The sequence below is a fragment of the Paramisgurnus dabryanus genome, chromosome 1 (assembly GCF_030506205.2).
Source record: "Paramisgurnus dabryanus chromosome 1, PD_genome_1.1, whole genome shotgun sequence".
Classification (NCBI taxonomy): domain Eukaryota; kingdom Metazoa; phylum Chordata; class Actinopteri; order Cypriniformes; family Cobitidae; genus Paramisgurnus; species Paramisgurnus dabryanus.
In genome coordinates, this window is record NC_133337.1 from 21,903,559 (window position 1) to 21,921,504 (window position 17,946).

A 17,946-nucleotide genomic window follows, 5' to 3' on the forward strand; every position below is an offset into this window, starting at 1 on the left:
GGGTTGCCGGTAACTTTCCGTAGATTTAAATTTATGTTTTTACTGGCAACATTTTGTTCAAAGTTAAATGAACATTAAACATTTACAAGTCTTTGTCTTTACAGAGTAAAACTAAAAAAACAGCATCAAGCAAAACATTCTGGGAAACAAACTCTGAAGCAAAAAACAGAAAAAGGTTGATGATGATTTCTGGTTCCCAGAATGCTTTGCATGAGGTTGTTATTGTATAGTTTTATTCTGTAAATATAAAGACTTGAACAAACCCTTGCCAGGAAATAACATAAATTTAAATCTACTGTAAATTACCGGCAACCCAGCTGCAATAACATTGTAATTTCTACGGAATTTTTTTACAGTGTATTTAACACACAAAATGTTGATTTTGTGTTCAAATAAATAAAAGGGACAACACAAGATGTGTTGTTTCAATAATAAAACAGGGATGTGTCCAGTTAAGGACAACACATTAAATGTGTTGTCCTTAAAAAGACACAAGATGTGTTGTTTTAACACATTCATTTTAAGGGTATAAGATCAGCTGTAACTTTAAAATAAATGAAATGGCTTTCAGCTGTGCCCAAAATAATCTTTGGATTCTGTGTCAAATCATTTAGCAACCCACAAGTCATTTGTCTCTCTCTCCCTCACTCTCTCCCTCGCTCTCTCTAACGTAGACACAGCAGACACACACGCACACACTTTTCACCTTCCATTGGTGTAATACATCATCTTAATGAACCTATGTAGCCAGGGCATGCAATACTTGATTAATCCACAGTTATTAAATGCAGTCGGCTGTGGACATCAGGAGGGAAGAGCATCCAAAGCCCTTTGGCTTGACTCTCTATTAATCTAGTGCAAAACTGGCCTGAATCAACACATGCAAAAAACACACTTTTGCAAGTTTGTTTCCTCACTTTTCACTTGTGAAAAAAATAAAAAATTGTGAATCGAATCATTGTGGCCTTGAGTGCAAAATGTGATTTTGCTTTGATTTGTGTTAGCAATGCGGAAGTCATGGCCTTGAAGCCCAGAGCACACTTACTGATATAAAATGTATGCGTATAAATAAATGAATAAATATAAAATATTTAAATACATATGCATATAAACATTTTATAGACATAAACAAACGGCTTTTGTGGACTAAACGCAATTCCAATAGATTGTCACATAACAACCGATTGCTTTGAGTTTATTTCTGATAACAAATTACCTTCGTTCATATATCATATCTAACGCATATCAACTATTACACTGAGCTTACATTACTGTGTAAAATTAATGTATACAATATTAACTACAAGTCCACAAATTCTTGCCTGGCTGCCAAACCTTTTTGCACAGTTGTGATCCTTGCTCGATGTCTCTCCTCATCTTTAGCAAACCCAAACATTTTATTATCAACAAGGTATTTGTTTCAGAGATCCGTCAGATGATAAATACAGACTGGAAGTTTACTTCGGTTTAGGCCTGTAACCGCGACAACGGCCGTGCGTCAGATGAAAGTGTCCATATAACAAAGTTCAAAGAGATATATAATAATGCATATAATATGCATTTGGCAGACGCTTTTATCCAAATGACTTTAAGTGCATTACAATCTATACTTTTTTTATCAGTATGTGTGCTCCCTGGGTTTAAACCCATGACCTTTTCTGCTGCAAATGCAATCCTCTACCACTGAGCTATACAGGAAATAGTGTGTGCACAAAATTTTGGTTGTATTCGCCTTTAACTTTCCATCATATTTGTTTGTTAGATAATTTGTATACAGGTATTTTGCTTTTTTTTACAAGAATCGAAATGCAAGATTGTGGGGCACCATAGTCGAGATGTTGAGACTGGAGGGAAAGGGGAAATCTAAGCATTCCTGTTTCTAGGAAAACAGTATTAACATGATTGATCACAGATCATTTCTTTCCACTGAAAAAATGTCCACACATGCATTTCTAATAAAGCTGAAGATGAACCCAGATGGAGAGTTTTGTATAAATATTATATTTTTGTAGTAAAGGTGCGATCAAACTTGTTTCATTTTCTGTATGCGCGTTTGTGTATGGCTTAATAAGATTCACATTTGTTCTTATTTTACCCTCCATATCCCCATTTAACCTCTCATTTTATCTTTATATCTTTTCGTGAAAGTAGAGGAAATTCCAAACAAGACATTTTGCCAGTTTGGTTTCCTTAAATGGCTTTTTGGACTGAAGAGAAAGTTTTTAGTCCTGAAGGTTATAGTACATTTTGTTTCAAAATATCAAGAATATGATTTGTCATAACCCCTTTAAACTGGCTTCTTTTCCACACACAGTTAGTGATCTTAGGAAACTCTGGCATGAGTTGAAACCAGACTGAAATATATCTAAACTAAAAAATGTCTTATTGAATTTCCAGTGTTTAATGTTTGGCTATTTGCCTTTTAAAGTTTCAGGTCACATTTTATTATAAATACATATATACGTATTAATGCTATAATAGCTTTTTCTGGGCATATCTTTAAAGTGAATAACTAGTGACAGTTATTTGCCCCTGGTTTAGTCTTAATTGACATAAATGACTATCAATGACTTTCTTTCAATATTATCTGACAGGCAGCTAGGAGCATAAGTGACCTTTTTTTTTATTGTGCAGCGGAGGCTAATAAAGTGTGTTTACTGGTCCTGGGGGACAGGGAAAGGAATAGTGTGGACGTGTGTTTGTATATTCACTTGTGTGAGTGCTTATGAGAGGTTTCATATGTAGAGTTTGGCCCATCCCCAGGAAGCGTTGATAAAACGGGCTGTCCGGAAAAGCCTGTGCAAATTATTACATTCCAGTTTAGCCTTATAAGGTTGTTTTTACCCTCCCAACCCTGTGTTGGGCTCCTCCTACACTCTCTCTGTTGTCGTCTCATGATTCAGGAAAGACTAGGTTTATAAGCAACCTGTAAACCGGTTTACTCACTGTCACTTTGATCACATTTGGCATGCAATTCTAAGTGCATGATGTACTTGTATTTCTCCCACATAAGCAAACATCTATGAAAATAGGGGTGTTTGTTCAGCACAGTTATAGTGTGGGGTTTTGAATGCATCACATCCTTTATCTGAAATTAATCTACAAATCTCTCCTGAACAAACAAACTGAGTGTCTGATATATATCCGCAGAGCTTGGATGAGCTTGACGATGATGATGGTGAAGAGAAGGAGACGAAGGTGGATGAAAGTCTTACACAGCACAACACGGTACAGAACGAGGCGATGACCCCTGACCCTGAAGCGGATCACTCGATACAGGTAAGACTGTGTTTGTCTGTTGGTTTCAGTAATAAACCGACCACTTGTGAGCGACTATTCTGCCATACAGAGGCAGTGTTGACCAAAAAACAAAGAGAAAACAAAACAGCTGATAGTCACGTTGTCTCAAACCACATTACAAAGCAAGATCATAACTCTTGACACTGGGCATGTTGGTGTTTAACTTGTGTTATGACCCCATTTAGGTTTGGGATGCAACATCAACAGGATTTCAGCAACAATAATCTTTTTATCGTTTTAAGGGGTGACCGAAGGCCAAAGTAAAAATATTGAACTAACTGAAAAAGAAACAAAACATCTAAGTTTAGAGAAAGGAAAGTTTAGAGAAAGCCTATACAGTAGATAAGTTTCAATGACAGGCATTCATCATCCAGTCATATACTGGTATCATAAGTGTAGTGCTGTAAAGTAATTCTTACCGTAGTAAATTACAATTATAACTCACTCCAAAATTGAATGTCAAACATGTTGAGTATTAGCAGACAGTCTGTCAATTTATTATATGACACAGCGATAATACCCAAAAGCAGTGTTTTCAGAGTACTGAGACATCCTCTTCTTTGACTTCCATTCAATCTCTGTTGGTTCTCCTTGCTTTTTTTACCTAACCTTGGAAGCTCCCCCTAGGGGAGGAGCTTTCACATAACACTTTCATTAGAAATGAATCTCTTTGAAGCACATAATCAAGCGCATATTTGTAGATAATTTCAGGTTGAATAAAACATTTTATTTAATGTTTATTTCAAAATCGTATGAAATAAATATATCAAATATAAAATAATTAAAATGTGTACATGTTATACAGTACTGTGTAAGAGTCTTAGGCCACCATGCCACCATTAGATTTGTTGTTTTTGCAATGTTATAGTGATCATATATAATTATTTCTCAGTCTCTTTATTAGAATACAACCAGAAAATACAGGAAACGTGTGTGTAGTATTAAAAACAGTATAAAAGTATAAGCTGAAGTGTCAAGTATTTAGGGTAAACTCCCCTTCCACTTGAGCAATAGCAGGCAGCTGCAGGATCTCTTAAACCTAAATGAAATAAAATCCTAATTTCTAATTCTAATCGAATGACTTCAGGACTCCTCACAAAAGCTCAAAATGTGTTTAGTGCCAAGAGAGGTCACACCAATTACTGACCGATGCCTGAAGAAGACATTTAGTTTCAAAAATTATTTATTTTAATTTTGTTTACATATTTCCTGTATTTTCTGTTTGTATCTTAATAAAAAGAGTGAAAAATACATATGGATGGACATTTTAAAACAAGAAGTCTGATGGTGGTGGACTAAGACTTTTACACAGTACTGTATATAATTATATATTGAATAAATTCTAAAGCATTATGATAGTTTTGCATAAGAAACACACCAATATTGCTTGCATTTGTAATTTTAGGGACTTGAGGGCAGGAATGGTACCATGGGTAATTGCCCATCACTAGAGCCCTGGGAAAATGACTTTATTTTGGTTTATCTAATTTTCTGCTGTTTTGTCTTGTTGTCTCACATGTAGTTTCATCTTACTAAATGCATAAAAGAAACTATTAGGACATGATTACAAACTCTACAGTCCGACTGACACAGTGTGTTTGGGATCTCCGAACAGCATGTCAAAGCCATAAAACAACTTTAGCACATTTATAATTGTTAAAATAAAGAAACGTCCAGAGCCAAGAGTATGTGAGCAGTTACATGTGTTTCTTGTAATCCTGGACTTGTTCAGCACTGTGTGTAAACCAGCAGTTGTCCAGATGTTGGCCTCTGTTGTATAACTGCCTACGTGGATGGAATTCCCATGTTTTACGAATGATTTCAGAAGGACATGTTGCCTTGCATTAAGAGATATGCTTAAATTAATGTTATGTCACATGATTGGGTATATCTGTGATAAAATGTGGTAGATTTACACAAGTGTAACTTTTTTATTGCTGCTACATTTATAAGTTGCTTGGAATGGCTTGTGTGGAATTTTACTGCCGTTAAACACGCCCATAATCTACAGAGCTTTTCACAATGTATATGTGATGCTTGAAGGCTCTTTGACACAAGTCTCTTAGGTTAACAGATTACAGGGTTGGATGCACATGATGTGTTGCCAGATATTCGCTTGTACAGCTGCTGTTAGCAGCAGAGTGCACACCGAGTGATCTTTAGCCACGATTTTGCAATCGAAATAAAAATGGGAAATTGTATATGAATTTTATTAAAAGAAAAATCATCAAGTGAGCATGCTTATTGATGGCTGACACCATACATTTTATATGGAAATAGTCTGACTTGGGTGTATAGGGTTTTAAAACATTACAAACATCAATAGCGTGAATTAAGTCCATGTTTATCGTACAGCTTTAGAAGGCACCAGAAATGTTGTATAATCTGCCTTGGCTTTTATGCATTATGTCACATGAAACATATACTCCAATGTAACAAACAATATTTGCAAAAGACAAAAATGCACTACGTGTGCCCCAGCTTAATATAGGGACAGAGTTACAGCCCATTTAGTTTGCAGTACAGATGTGGCCTTTAAAAACGCGCGTTTTCTCCCGCGGCATTCGCCAAATCGTCTCGCGGAGTCACGCAGAATTCTGCAAGTGTTTTCGGGGGGGCTACTTTCCCTTTTCCCTTAATGTGTTTCGCTTCACAGAAAATCCACCAGGTGGCGCATAAAAAACTACATTTTTATATGCGTTGTCATTGCGGTTGTTTCCAGAAGTTAATAAGGGCATTGCTGAATATTTAATATTTCTATTAAAACAGCAAAGTGACGTCAACCCCTTCTTGCCAGCATAACAGCGCATACATTTATTAAGATGACTGTACGTGCAATGGGCATTTATACTAAGTGCAACAAAGAATTTAGTGTGAGCCTAATACCCTTAACTCTATTTACAATGAATATCTTAATTATTTGTGTTGTCGAATTTTGACACCGTTTCATTGTTTGTTTATAATATTAATAATTATGTCCGTTTTTCTAAAAGTATTACTATTTTAAAGAGATTCATGTGGTATAAAAATACATGTTTTAAAGTTAAAAATGTTGTAAAAATATATTAGTATTATTGTTCTTAATATATTAAGAACAATAATATGACACATGTATATTGCGCTAAAATGCTATACATATGGAAAGAGGAATTCTTCTCAACCACCACCAATAAAGTTAAAAAAATATTCTTTAGAAAAATAGCGTTTAAACCCACGCAGAGCGAACAAGAAAACATGGGCCTATGCTTACATACTGTACAGTGGGCATATGATATCTTTATTTAGTTTTACATATTTAAAACTTTAATAATACCTTTCTTGCGCATATAGGCAGTCAGTGTTATGATTTTTTTTTATCCTTTCAGCCGTTATTCATAACAATAAACAGATTTCCTTATTGAAAGAAAAACGTAGAAAATGTTATTATGGGTATAGTTGATGCAAATAAAGTGTGCAGTATACAAAAAATGCAAACAAATTATTTCTAAAAGTGGCAAGATTTTAAAAAGATAAAGGTGGTATAAAGAAAGACATGAGAAAAGTAGAGGTATGCAAAAGAGCACAGTTTAGTTATTGTTAATTAAAGCGGTTTTATACACCTTTGTTTGAATTGACAAGCATTTTATTCGCCACTTTCAACACATTTTGTGATTCATTTACTGATTTATTACAGAAAATTGTTGTCAGAAGCAAAGCTATTGTACAAAGCATCTTTATATGTATGTTTTAAAGTTAAAAATGTTGTAAAAAATATATTAGTATTCTTTAATTTAAGAATAACAATATGATACATTTATATTGCGCTAAAATGCAATATACATTATTCTGCAAGCAATATAAATTATTCTCAACCACCACCAATAAAGTGTAAACATTATTCTTTAGAAAAAAAACGGCGTTTAAACCCGTGTTGCGTGGAGCGAACAAGAAAACATATGCTTACATGCTTATTCGGCATATGATATCTTTTTTATTTAGTTTTACAGTTTTAAAAGTGGCAAAAAAGTTCTTAAAATCTAATGAATACTGGTTTTGTAAAATGTATATAACTGCAGATGCGTGCGTGGGATCCGGGCAGGTATCATTTTCCTCCAGACCTTGACGCATGGTCGCGGGAAGGCGAGAAATATATTTTTTTTAGGTTAAAATATTTTGCACAATTGATATATTACTTATGAATATTTTAGGAAATTATTTTTGACACACGTAGGTTATTACGTGTATTTTGGATTTTAATTTCATTACTGTGCCTATCCGTGGCCTCATCCGAGCGCACTTTCTCCGCCTTGCATCTTTTGAAGACATTGGTATGCAGCACCATGACCCAGAAAAGACTCACACACCTTTCCCTGATGCATGCCCACACAGAAATACTGAACTCCCTGGATATTTGTCCTCTAGCTCATGAGAGACTTTGGAATCTCTATACAACCGGCGCAATTCGCGAGGCGAGTTTTTTCTGTTCGAGTAAAGAGCGCGTTGATAATATGCGTATTAACGGAATGACAACGCGGGTTTGTTTATTACATGGATGCGCAGCAGCACAAAAACGCTTTTTAATATGAAAAATTAAAGGATTAAAATGTAACAGATTATTATTGAGTCTCTTGGACATAAATGATGACCAATTATGAGACGTTAGAAGGCGCAAAGAGCTGCTTCATCTGTAGCTAAGTAAATAAATGCTTTGCTTTAAACAAATGCATCTACTTTTAAATGTTTTTTTTTAAATGCTACCCAACGGATTTATTGTATATAATGACTCTGCACCTGTAGATATGGTGAGATGAGAAAACATTTTAAGTAATGCTTTTAAAAAAAACATTTCGCTGTCCAAGTGCTGAAATGGCTCTCCACACGTTTGTAAATTCTTTATCTTTTGTTTGTAACAAATAAAGTATTTTTACAGTACAAACCTTATATAAAGCCTATTCTAAAAATGTAATTATACACCATGTTTTTCTTATTAAAAGTATACAATATCAGAACTAAACCCATTATTATTTTTGTTCAAATTATGAATTATTTATATGTTTAAAAAAGACAGTAATAGTACTATTTAGTAAAAAAAGATCTATATAAAAATATACTAGGTATGTTAATGTAAGAATATTTTACATCTGTTAATCGACGTGTGATCTTAACTTAAAAACGAAAGTAAAATATGTTCGTCCGCATGGACATTGAAAACTGTGAAGTTTAATTAATATTATATGTTGTTATAATATTATATGTTGTATGTAAATTGTAACGAAAGTAATTCCCCCTGGGATAAGTATTTTTGCTTCTGATTAATAGCGCATATTCATCTGAGAACTGATGATGTCTGTGTTTCAGACCCTGGCTGTGTGCCCTGAAGTGTATATGACAATAAAGTAGTAAATCTCAATGTATTTATTTTTAAAATGTATTTTAAATAGGCCTATAGGCTCATAGGTTTTTTGGTTAAAAAAATTCACAGCACCCCCTGTTCAAAATGACTTCCAGCGGCCCTGCCTTGACGCTTTGTGTGTTCGACTTTAAATGGTGCGGCGCTGACTGGTCGGCGTATGACATCAGAGTACCGCGAGAGCAAAGGTAAAGTCGGACCATTTGTAACATTTCGACTTGCTCTCGCGGTACTTTGATGTCTTAGTTGCCGAACTGTCTGCGCAGCGCCACATAGAAACGCCCTTTGACTCTTTAAGGCAAAGTACCACAGGGAGCTACACTGCGACCAAAATGGTCGCATATGCGACCTTTTGAACTGCCGTTGCGACCCTAATTTTTAATGGGTCGCAAATGTGCTACCTAATGTTTTAGACAATATGCTATGATTTACTATGAGCATTTATTAAAACAGAAATGTGGATCTTAAGAATACGTTTTATAACGTGCTCTGAGCCATCAACACGTTGGCTTCATTTTGCGTGAAAGCACGTCGTGTCTCTCCCTATCAGTGTGCGTTTGTGTGCTCAGCTGTTTCTCAATGAATTGGGTGGGACGCGACGCAAGCGCAGTGTCTTCCTTGTTTCTGAACTTGAGCAGAGGTCTTTCTTCACTGAGGACGCGGGACTCGTATGGTTCCGGGTTTATATTTTAAATGGTCTGTCGGGTCCGGTTAGGTCCTAGTTTAATTACTTTGGGTCCCAAGTCTGATTAATGTTGTGTTTATAACCCGAGTCGATCGGAAAACGGCCATGAGCGCTACCGCGCTAAAGCTCGAGTGCAGTTTCAGCGTGCCTCCGGTTTCTATGGCGATTGTTCTTGTTACGACCACGCGCTGCTTTTTCTTTCTCACATTTTTTAATAATCTTATTATTAATTAACCATATATTTTCTAAAACCATATCCATATTAAGTTTGGACAGAGATTGTAGCAAAAAGCAATGCTAATGTCAAGCCAATTGCACTGAACGAGCAAAGCAATGTAAAGTCTGTCACCGGGACAGCAAGTAGACTTTTAAATCTGAAATAATGAGTGGATTAAGCTTTTTAAATCGGCAAGAGAGAAATAGAAAGATAGAGCAGTAGCAGTAAAAGTGCCTTTCTAATAGAAATTATAACCATTATAACATCAGTCACATTTATAATCTATAGACCTGCACTGTCTATTAATATACTATACATAGTATTGTATTATATTGAGTTTGATAAAAGGGGTCTAATTGCTTCATATATCAGTGCAAAAACAGTAAGTCTTTTCGTGGTGCTTTGACAAACAGTGTCAGCTTTGTTAATGGCAAAGAAAGTTTGGGGTGGTTAGATTAATGAAATATAATGTGAAATTAATATTAATTTTCAATGAATCAAAGTATTGTGTTGTGTCACACATTATTAGTTCTACATCACATGTATGGTAGACCATTATTTGTCAGTGGGTAAAAATTGCCCTTTTCACCGGCTACCACCACCAAGTAAATTTCAGATCTGTGGGAAACACTGCAACGTTTAAGAAAACAAGGCGGCATGTTGATGGCAAGTAAAAATAAAAAGCATATCTGTATGCAATACAGTTTCATTATTGTTCATTATTATCCAGAGCGCCTTAATATAACTTGAAAAAAATATGTGCGACCAAATCATATTTTGCGCCAGTAACTGAAAAAGTTGGTAGCGCAAGTGCCACCAGTGGAAAAGGTTAGTGTAGTTCCCTGTACCAGCAACATGAGAAGTGGTGGCACGCAAAAGAAAGTGAAGGTACGCAGTACGCTAAAATATAAAGTGTCTGTACTGCGAGCACTGGTTTAGTTATTTACATCGTGTGTTGCTCTTTCACCATTGTGCACCCGCGCACTCGCTCTGTAGTTTGTAGCTCGCGCTCCGGCTTCGATAAACAATGCCCGTTTCTCAATACCAAGTAGGGGAGAGTGGGGCAAAGTGAGCCAGTGGGTAAGTTGACCCACCCCCTTTATCTAGGCAACCATACAGATTTGTAGCCGTGTGACCACAAATACAGGTAGCAACCATAATTTATATTTGGCTATGTTAAAGAGAAGGACAAATTAAAGAGTTATGATTAAAGTATGATTTAAAAAAAAAAAAAAACAGTTTTTATCCTATCAAAGTAAAATGTATACATACCAGGTATAATGGCTGTTATGTCAAAGTAGATTTATCCAGGTCTAAATATTTATACCATACATATTGGTGATAGGCTAATGTATAAAACCATGTGAATGATTTAGCTAAAGATTAGCCTGAATTACTAAGCTAGGCAGTTTTCCAAAACGGTGGCTGTGGGGCAAAGTGAACCAGATGGGGTAAACTGAACCAGGGGTTCAACCCCACCATGAGGCACTGTAACCATTGAACATGTTTCATAACAAAAAGAGCCTAGGTTATATCAACATATGTCAAATTAAGTTACCTGATATCCACTTAATTTTATAAGTTATAAACATTCATTTAAAATAACATACAGCGTATGTATTAGGCCTATTTGCTTAAATAGCATTTTAACAAAGAAACTGCAAGGGTTGAAATTAAAACCCAACGCGCTGGTGAAAACTGGATAAACCGGTTTTCTTTTGATTCCCTGATGATGAGGTGATCGATTAGCATTGGGGGTTGGCAAAGAATTGGCAGACCTAGGGGTGGGTGGTTTTTAATTTCTTGACTCTGTGTCACTGGTAGCTGCTAAAACAAGCAGCTAAACCATGTACAATTAATTACATTTTGGAATTAACTTCCTTCATGTCTTTTTATTTATACACTGTAAAAAATATTTTCTGAATTTTTAAGTAGTTAGCATTAAATATGTTTACAAACAATTGGTTTACAAACTCTGGGATGTTTGTGATTATCATCATTCAGAAAAGTGGTGCTTGTGTTTAGACTTGTGTTTTACGTGATTAAATCATGAAGATTACATTAGTTTCTTTTCAGTGTAGAACAGTTTGTAATCAAAATGCAAAAATATAGTATATTTATAAACATCGCTGAAACAAAGAGTGAATTAAAATTAAAAAAGTAATAAAGTTAAAGCTGCTGATAATTTTGTTTATATTTACTAGCCTTTTCTGAGTGAAAAATGTTTAGATTTTGTTAAGTAGCCTAAATCCTACTCCAATTTATTTCAGTGTGGGTTTCTCATTTTATCAGCTTTCTTTTGCTTTTCAAAGGGCCGTCTACCTTTGCTACCGCCAGTGCTTTAATGTGGGCCGGTAGGCGCCAGTACTCAGTACCGCCACTTCCAAATATAGCTCTTGCGTACCACCACCTCTCCCTGCGCCCAGAACGTACTTCTAGCGTACCAGAACGCTCATTTGCACATCTGTTTAAATCAGAGGCTTAATTTAATCCTTTGGCTGCGCTGCCGCTTTTCAAAGCGCCCTTCACAATGCAAGCTACCTAATTCGTCCCACCGAGAGCAGAGACTACATTACCCATACACCTTTGAGTTTTACAAGTTAAAAGCGCATGCGTAGCTTTTGCTGCTGTCAATAGGCTTGTTCGACTTCATGCGGCGCCCCGAGAATCGACAGCCGGAAGACGTCACAGTATCGCGAGAGCGAGGCGAAATATGATTTCTTGAATCATTTTCGCGGTACTCTGACGTCATCCGGCTGTCGGTTCTTGTGGCGCCGCATGAAGTCGAACAAGCATAGTGTTAACAACGTGGTTTGGAGAGGTGTGTGAAACGCGCAACCATAGCTGCTCTGTTAAAATGAAAATACAATGAATACTTAATATGCCCTCCTGGTTTTAGACTCTGAGGAGTAAAAGAACAAGGCCAGAATCAGAGGACTCTCGCTGGCTGACATCCCACCAAGCCAGAATGATATCGCTGCAGGTACCCTTTTGTAGGTACTACGTGACAATCTCTGCTGTCGCGGCTGTCAGCTTGGTTCCCCTCGACGCAACTTCGGATTTCCTCAGACGATGTGCAGTGTAAAAACATTATTGAAATTGTATTATACATACTTGCTAAACTACAAGTGAACAAAATTTCAATGAATTTGAACGACGTGCACAGGAGTTTTATCACCCGCAAAATGGAAAACAATGGGACAAAATAAAGTGATGACTTTCGAGTTTCAAATGGCCAATATTTTGTTATTCTTGAACCCATAGACATGGTCTTGGTGTCCAGAGAGTATCTTTGCCCGACAGCGACAATATGTTATTAAAAAATAAATTACATCATTATGGATAAATGAGTGCTTGCAGAATATACATATTTGAGAATGCTTATCAGTACTTTTTTGTTTCTTTAACTTTAAAGATGAATATTCTTCTTTAGAGATGGGCAATTTTCAGCAATAGCACATTCTATTCAACATTTTGAGCTCATAAAAAAGATTTTTCGCTTATTTAAATGATTTTTTTTATGTTTTTATGCACGTTTAGTTTTGGTGCAATTTCATCAAAAGCTTATAATTAGGAAATACACACAACACGCTTAACGTATATTTTATATATCTTAAAAATGTTGTAAAAATTGCGTATTCTTATATAATAAGAATAACAATATGATACATTTATATTGCGCTCAAAATGATTTAGAAATGGAAAATGGAATTGTTCTCAACTGAGTGCTTGCAGAATATATAGGCTATATTTGAGAATGCTTGTCAGTACTTTTTTGTTTCTTCAACTTTAAAGATGAATATTCTCCTTTAGAGATGGGCAATTTTCAGCAATAGCACATTATATTCAACATTTTGAGCTCATAAAAAAGATTTTTCGCTTATTTAAATTGCTTTTTTATGTTTTTATGCACGTTTAGTTTTGGTGCAATTTCATCAAAAGCTTGTAATTAGGAAATTCACACAACATAACGTATATTTTCCATATGTTAAAAATGTTGTAAAAATTGCGTATTCTTATATAATAAGAATAAAAATATGATATATTTATATTGCGCTCAAAATGATTTAGAAATGGAAAAAGGAATTCTTCTCAACTACCACCAATAAAGTTTTAAAATTCTTCTTTAGAAAAACGGCATTTAAACCCACGTGCACCGAACAAGAAAACGTATGCTTACATACAGTCCGTGTATGATATATTTTTTATTTAGTTTTACATATTTTTATTTATATGCATTTAATAATAGTCTACCGTAAGGTCATAATGTACACACTGTTAAAAATGATTCAGTGGCTTTGTAAATATCTCTAAAATAAATGATTAAAGTAACTTAATAAAATCTCTTAATGCAGTTATGCGATTTTTTTAGTTGGAAAATAAATTACTTAAAATAGAACAGATATTTTGTGTAAAATGTACATATATTATTTGATGTATACGCCTTAATAATATAAGTATTACATTTACAGATTATTTTAGTCAATATATTTAAAAAGGTCAGAGTAATATATTTAAGTTTTTTAAACTGTAATAATTGCATATTTCAAATTATTATTATTTCTATTTGACATCAAAAATGTGTAAGTTTTACGCCTAACTTGAAGTATGAATTACTTATATTTTCACATTGATATTATTTGAGTAAATGTAGGCAAAAAATAAATTAATAATAAGTAGAAAAAATGTCAATTTTAAACAATCACATAGCCAACGGTTTTTAATCAGCAACAAAGAAACTGCACATTTTGCCGATGACAAACACCTCAGAAACTCCTCCAATTTATGAATATTTACACTCACACTATGATTTTATTTCCTTAGTACAAAAGTATAACATATTATACAAATTCTCAGTGAAATGTATTAAACACCAATGCATACTTTTTATCGTGTTTCATACCATGTAAAGGGAAACATGATAATATAAAAAGTAGCCTACTGTTCTGTAATGCAGAAAAGCGCACCACATGTTAAAGCTATTAAAACGTTCAGATGCAAAAATGAACTAAATGTAAAATTAGATAAACTAGTTAATGATATTGCGTAAATGCGCTCGGTCTCTTCAAAGGTCTTCGCGAATTATTTTGTTATTAGACTCGATTATCATACATCACGTCTCTTCTACTGTAAGTACACGGAAAAAATAAGACAAATGATGCGCGTTTGAGTCCGATTTTTATGAAGAATATGTGACTGTTTATGTAACTGGCAAAAGAAAACTTCGCCAACAAAATGTTTGCCAAAAAGCATGCATTTGTATGACATCAAAGTCTATCGCCTAAACATTGATAATCCGTGTCATGTTACTTCAATATCATACAGTATACGCTAAGCATGAAGTCGAGCACACACATTGTCGTCAGTATGGCCTACATGAAACACGCCTGCCCTCTACAGGTTTTTATATTTCCTGCGTCCCCCACCGAACTCCCCTTCTGCGGGATCTCGCAGAATTTCGGAAGTCTCCGCGGCATTCTGCTCTCAGAAACGCGCATTTTTAAAGGCCACATCTGTAAATTAAAAGATTGAAGCTTTATGAGTAAGTCGCTATAATTCCTAGATAATTGTTATGCAGAGGCTAGTATTTCCTCTTCAGATGGTGCATATGCATGTGTGTGTGCGTGCATGCTGTTTGTGTGCTGTGTTTTGCTGCTTCTCTCTATAATAAAGTCCTGATCAGCTCAGGGCCTCCATCTGCTTTTGTTTAAGCTGGGCTTTACCTACCTCCTCTTCTGCCATACAAGGAATGCCTGCTTTGATACCAGAGAACCGCTAGAACTTGCGGAACCATACAGAACATTCCACAAGATCATCTCTCTTTAGTTTTGGTCCAAGGCAGCAGTACATTGCTGGAAAATTTGGGTCCATCTATGCTCTTTGCAGTAGTGTTTTTCTTTTGATAGTTTGGCTGTGGTTTAAAAGCCTTATGAGCTGCCTATACTGTAGGTGTCATTGGAGGTATGATATTCTGATTGTGACAGTGCTGCCATCTAACATGTTTGGATCAAATGTTTAAACACGGATGATGCCAAAGTTGTGGTCTGGCTGTTGTAGGCAGGTCGATTTTAAAAGAATGTTCAGATATGCCTGTGAACCCCCAAATATCCCCTAAAATACCCCCCCAAATATCATTGGCAACTTTAAACATTCAAATATCAAATCCTGTCTATGATGCCAAAAGATGCGTTGGTGTGAAAGTATAGAGTTAATCCATAGCCCCAAACTGTTCATACTCATTTGCATTTTTAATTAGCTCTTCTTGCGTGAAGATACTGAATGTGCTGGGAGGGATTTCCCATGCGTCACCAAGCTGACCCTGGCAATAAGAACCACCAGATAGTGTCTGTATAGAATTGCTACAGATATGATGAAAATTTGCATAGTGCAATCAAAGGCAACCTAAATTACCACTTTTCCTTATTTATTTGCATTGTCGGTTTAAGACTTTTAGCATCCATGTTTGTCACACGAGGCCTATGTAAGTCTAAAGTATAGTTCTCTTGTCTGCTGCTCTGGCATGTCATTTTCATTAAGAGACCCCCTGAGGCACACATTGCTTGCATGCTCCCAGATATAAATTCAGTGCAGATGCGTTCAAGGTGGCAACACTTTTACATGTATGACTGCACTTACACTAATTGAGTTTGCACGAAATGTGGACAAACGAAGCATATCTTTAGGATTTTACCATTTATTGCATAAAACAGAAAAGATTTAAGCCATATGAGCATAGCTCCAGAATGCCAGTGCTGAACTTTATTTGAGTGGCCTTCTGAGAATTTCCTCTTAAATTGGCTGTCAAAATCACAAAGCCTGTCAAATCGCAAACAGTTATGAATTTCTTTTTAAGCAATGTGCATTTTATCAGAAGAGAATCTGGCCTGAATGCAATGAATATATTTGCTTTTTCCATCCCTGATATCTCCCTCTCTCTCTCTCTCCTTCTCTTTCACTCTCTCTTTCCCTCTCTCTCTCTCTCTCTCTCTCTCTCTCTCTCTCTCTCTCTCTCTCTCTCTCCACACACACACCTCCAAACAATTTTTTCTTCAATTCCTTTGCTTTCATGTTTTCATCTCTAATGTAAAAGAGGATTTAAGGGTCTCATTTTAATGATAAGGTTTAAGGATTTCTGTTAACTTAGATTAAAGGTCGATTTACTCGGGCGTGTAGAAACCTGCTGTATCATCATTGAGCTTTTGAGCTAAGCACTCAGGTTTCTGTGTTTAGTTACAAACTTTCCCCAGTGTCACCTTTCACTTCACTATGTTCCTGTTTACCATTTCAGCTATACAAACGTCAATGTGACACTAGATCTCTTTATTACCTCTATATTTTTAAAGCTCATAATAATTCCTATAATTATCTGAAACTGTGTTTGCAACCCATGTAGCCTCCATAATGTGAAACCCTTTCATTTGGACCAAGGTTTTAAACTGGTGAAAATTAAAAGTGGATCAAAATACTGTAGTACTTAAAGGTGGGGTGCATGAAAAACCCTTTGGAAAAGCGAGTCGGGCCGAGTACCAAAACACACTTGTAGCCAATCAGCAGTAAGGGGCGTGTCTGCTAACCAACACGGTTGCCTGGGTTGCATATGTATGGGGTGGGATAATTAAAAGAACATCCAGATTCTATAGTGGTAGGGGCGTGCTTGCTTAGGTGATTTTAAATATCAACAAAAGGTAAGCAGCAAAATCGCCGCGCGGCTTCAGCTTTTCTCTTGTATTGGAAGCGTTTTGTGCAGCATTTAGTGCAAATATGTTTATCTTCAACGGCGCCTGTCATGAAGTACCATATCCGGAGAAGGAATAGGATTTTGGGTGCACAAGCAAGGCGTGTGGACCAACTCCGCTTCACCTCTGTAACCGCCCCTGTTTTGCCGCCTTCCGCACGTCTCCTATTGAAAAAGAACTAAACACTCGCGGTTGCCGCGTATCGTGTGAAATGGCCTTTATGGCTCACAATGTTTCTAGTTTAATGCTTTTTGGGAAAAACTAATCACTGAATTTGTTTGCTATATAAAAAGTTTTATTACAGCCATTGTTTTCAAAAACTTTAAGGAGTGAAATCATTTTACTTTGTTTTATTGTTTTTCATTTTTCTGTCTGTTATTGTGGTATCATCTATTTGACGATAAAGTCCCCCCTGTTGGGGAAAATCATGTTTTATTGTTGTTTATATGTCTTGGTGGTGTTTTAATGTGCTTTAAGACAAGCCATGTGCAAATTCATCATTTAACAACATTTCTGAGTATTTTCCCCACTAAATTGGAGACTTGTTTCCGCTGTTCCTGTGTTGGTTTCCAACATCACAAACATGTAACCAATCACATCAACACAGTTGAATGCGTAG

The 17,946-nt window shown here is 35.8% G+C and overlaps 1 protein-coding gene across 2 annotated transcripts in view; it reads left to right on the forward strand.

The window, feature by feature from the left end:
• pawr (PRKC, apoptosis, WT1, regulator) overlaps positions 1-17,946 on the forward strand; it is a 73,452-nt gene that overhangs the window by 35,543 nt on the left and 19,963 nt on the right. For both annotated transcript variants that reach the window (XM_065268436.2, XM_073814004.1), the window contains one exon: positions 3,151-3,279. In XM_065268436.2, the coding sequence (XP_065124508.1) occupies positions 3,151-3,279 (129 nt within the window). The remainder of the gene's footprint in view (positions 1-3,150; positions 3,280-17,946) is intronic.